The 2,054-nt window shown below is 45.1% G+C and overlaps 1 protein-coding gene across 1 annotated transcript in view; it reads left to right on the forward strand.

Annotated features, from left to right (window-relative positions):
- The window catches only part of LOC101845722 (espin), a gene marked incomplete in the record, with an annotated part of 54,107 nt that overhangs the window by 41,929 nt on the left and 10,124 nt on the right, over nucleotides 1-2,054 (forward strand). Inside the window, 1 exon segment of the mRNA XM_035972500.1 lies at nucleotides 1,928-1,994. Coding sequence (XP_035828393.1) covers nucleotides 1,928-1,994 — 67 coding nt within the window.

Consider the following 2,054-nt stretch of genomic DNA (forward strand, 5'->3'; position numbering starts at 1 on the left):
CCCCCTTCTTATTTTCCACTTTTTGTCTCCCCTTCCCACCAATCTCATCCCTCTCTCTCTCTCTCTCTCTCTCTCTCTCTCTCTCTCTCTCTCCCTCCTTTCTGCACCCCCTCCTCTCTCTCTCACATTGTCCTCCTCCCTCTCTCCCTGTTTTATTTGTGTGTCTGTGTTGTTATCTTGAAGGATGTCAGCCCCGTTCATGTTACAACAACAGCTCAAAGGTGATGGGCAGGATGTCGGAGTCTCCTCAGATAGTCCAGGTGGGGGGGGGTCGTATCGGAGTCTCCTCAGATAGTCTAGGTGATGGGCTAGGCTGTCGGACTGTCGGAGTCTCCTCAGATAGCCCAGGTGATGGGGGTCGTATCGGAGTCTCCTCAGATAGCCCAGGTGGTGGGCTACTAGGCTGCTGTCGGACGACTATCGGAGTCTCCTCAGATAGCCCAGGTGGTGGGGGTCGTATAGGGTCTCTGGATATCTGCACAACTTCCTGGTTTATTTATAGCACAGTGTCAGGACTTAGGCCAGTGTATGACTTGCGTTGTTGTTTCTATCGCCGGGAGATTAATCAAGTAGCCTAGGCAATCGTTGGACTAATCGTGTCAGTATGATTAGTATTGATTAGTCCACCCGTAGTGGATGGTTGACGGGTGATTCCCTGTAAGGACATCTCTGCTGACATCCACCCCTTGGCGCTCCTCTGACCTGATGCAGTTGCGAGCTCCGTAATGCAAACAAACAAAAGAATTCACATCTCTTTAATCCTCAGCACCTACATGACTCCTTTGATGTGCAAGTGCCGTAAAACTCGCTCTTTAAACTAAAGAACAAATCATGTCCCATTTATTGATAGCAATGCAGATTCTGCCAAATCGGGTGGAGGGAGTCGGGTAGGCGTGCATGACACATACCCACATACCGTGTCGGCAGTTGACGGAATGTGATGATAACGAGAGACGAGAGATAGGTTTCCTTGTACAATGTAGCACACAAAGCTGGCTTCATCATACTGCGGGTACACTGTTGTCATGTATCTTCATCATACTTCATGACAATGTACACTGTTGTCATGTATCTTCATCATACTTCATGACAATGTACACTGTGGTCATGTACGCCCATGTGCCGTGGTCGGCCTCTCTTCATCTTATCTATCTCCGCTCTTCCCGGGGAATGGGTCGTCTTACTGTGTGTGTGCGCGCGCGCGCGTGTGTGTGTGTATGTGTGTGTGTGTGTGTGTGTGTGTGTGTGTGTGTGTGTGTGCATGTATGTCTAGTCTGTGTGTGCGCGCTCGATCGCGCTCATGAACGCGCATGTTTGTAATGATCAATTCATTATATGTGTATCTGTATCTGTGAATCTATGTGTGTATCTGCGAGCCCTGATTAGATGTGAGGCTGGTCCAGTGTACAGACGACCCTGCCACATGATAAATAAATGATGTTAGCCAATATCTAGATTCTACACCAGAGAGCCACAGGTTCAATAAATGATGTTATATATATATACACCAGAGAGCCACAGGATAAATAAATGACGTTACATCTGTACCAGTTAGCGACAGGGTAACTTGCGCCGACAGTGAGTTTATTTACACTCGTTCAAACAAAATATTCCATGTAATAATATTTGCTGTTTCTTTTGTGTGTATAAGGTTGTAAGGTTATTTCTTTGACTTTTATTTCTTCAGTCTGGCTGTTGTGAAAGAGGTTTCCAGAAAAGGATGAATAACGTGTCATTTCAGCCTTTATGTTCTGATTACTTGATTTTTGTGTGTGTATAAAGTTATTTCTTTGACCTCTATTTTTTCATATAAGCTTTTATTATTTTTTGCCATCATGAAAGAAGTTTCCAGAAAGGTTGAATATAGATCTAGTGTCATCTCAAGCTTTATGCTGTTTGTTAATTTTATTCTTGTTGCATCTTTCAGTGGATTCGTCAGCGTCCAATTTTGGAGTGTTTGAGGTGCAAGAAGGAGCGGTCCTTCATACAGGTAGGTGTATGTTTGTGTGTGTGTGTGTGTGTGTGTGTGTGTGTGTGTGTGTGTGTGTGTGTGT

Source organism: Aplysia californica, unplaced genomic scaffold (assembly GCF_000002075.1).
Source record: "Aplysia californica isolate F4 #8 unplaced genomic scaffold, AplCal3.0 scaffold00713, whole genome shotgun sequence".
Lineage (NCBI taxonomy): Eukaryota > Metazoa > Mollusca > Gastropoda > Aplysiida > Aplysiidae > Aplysia > Aplysia californica.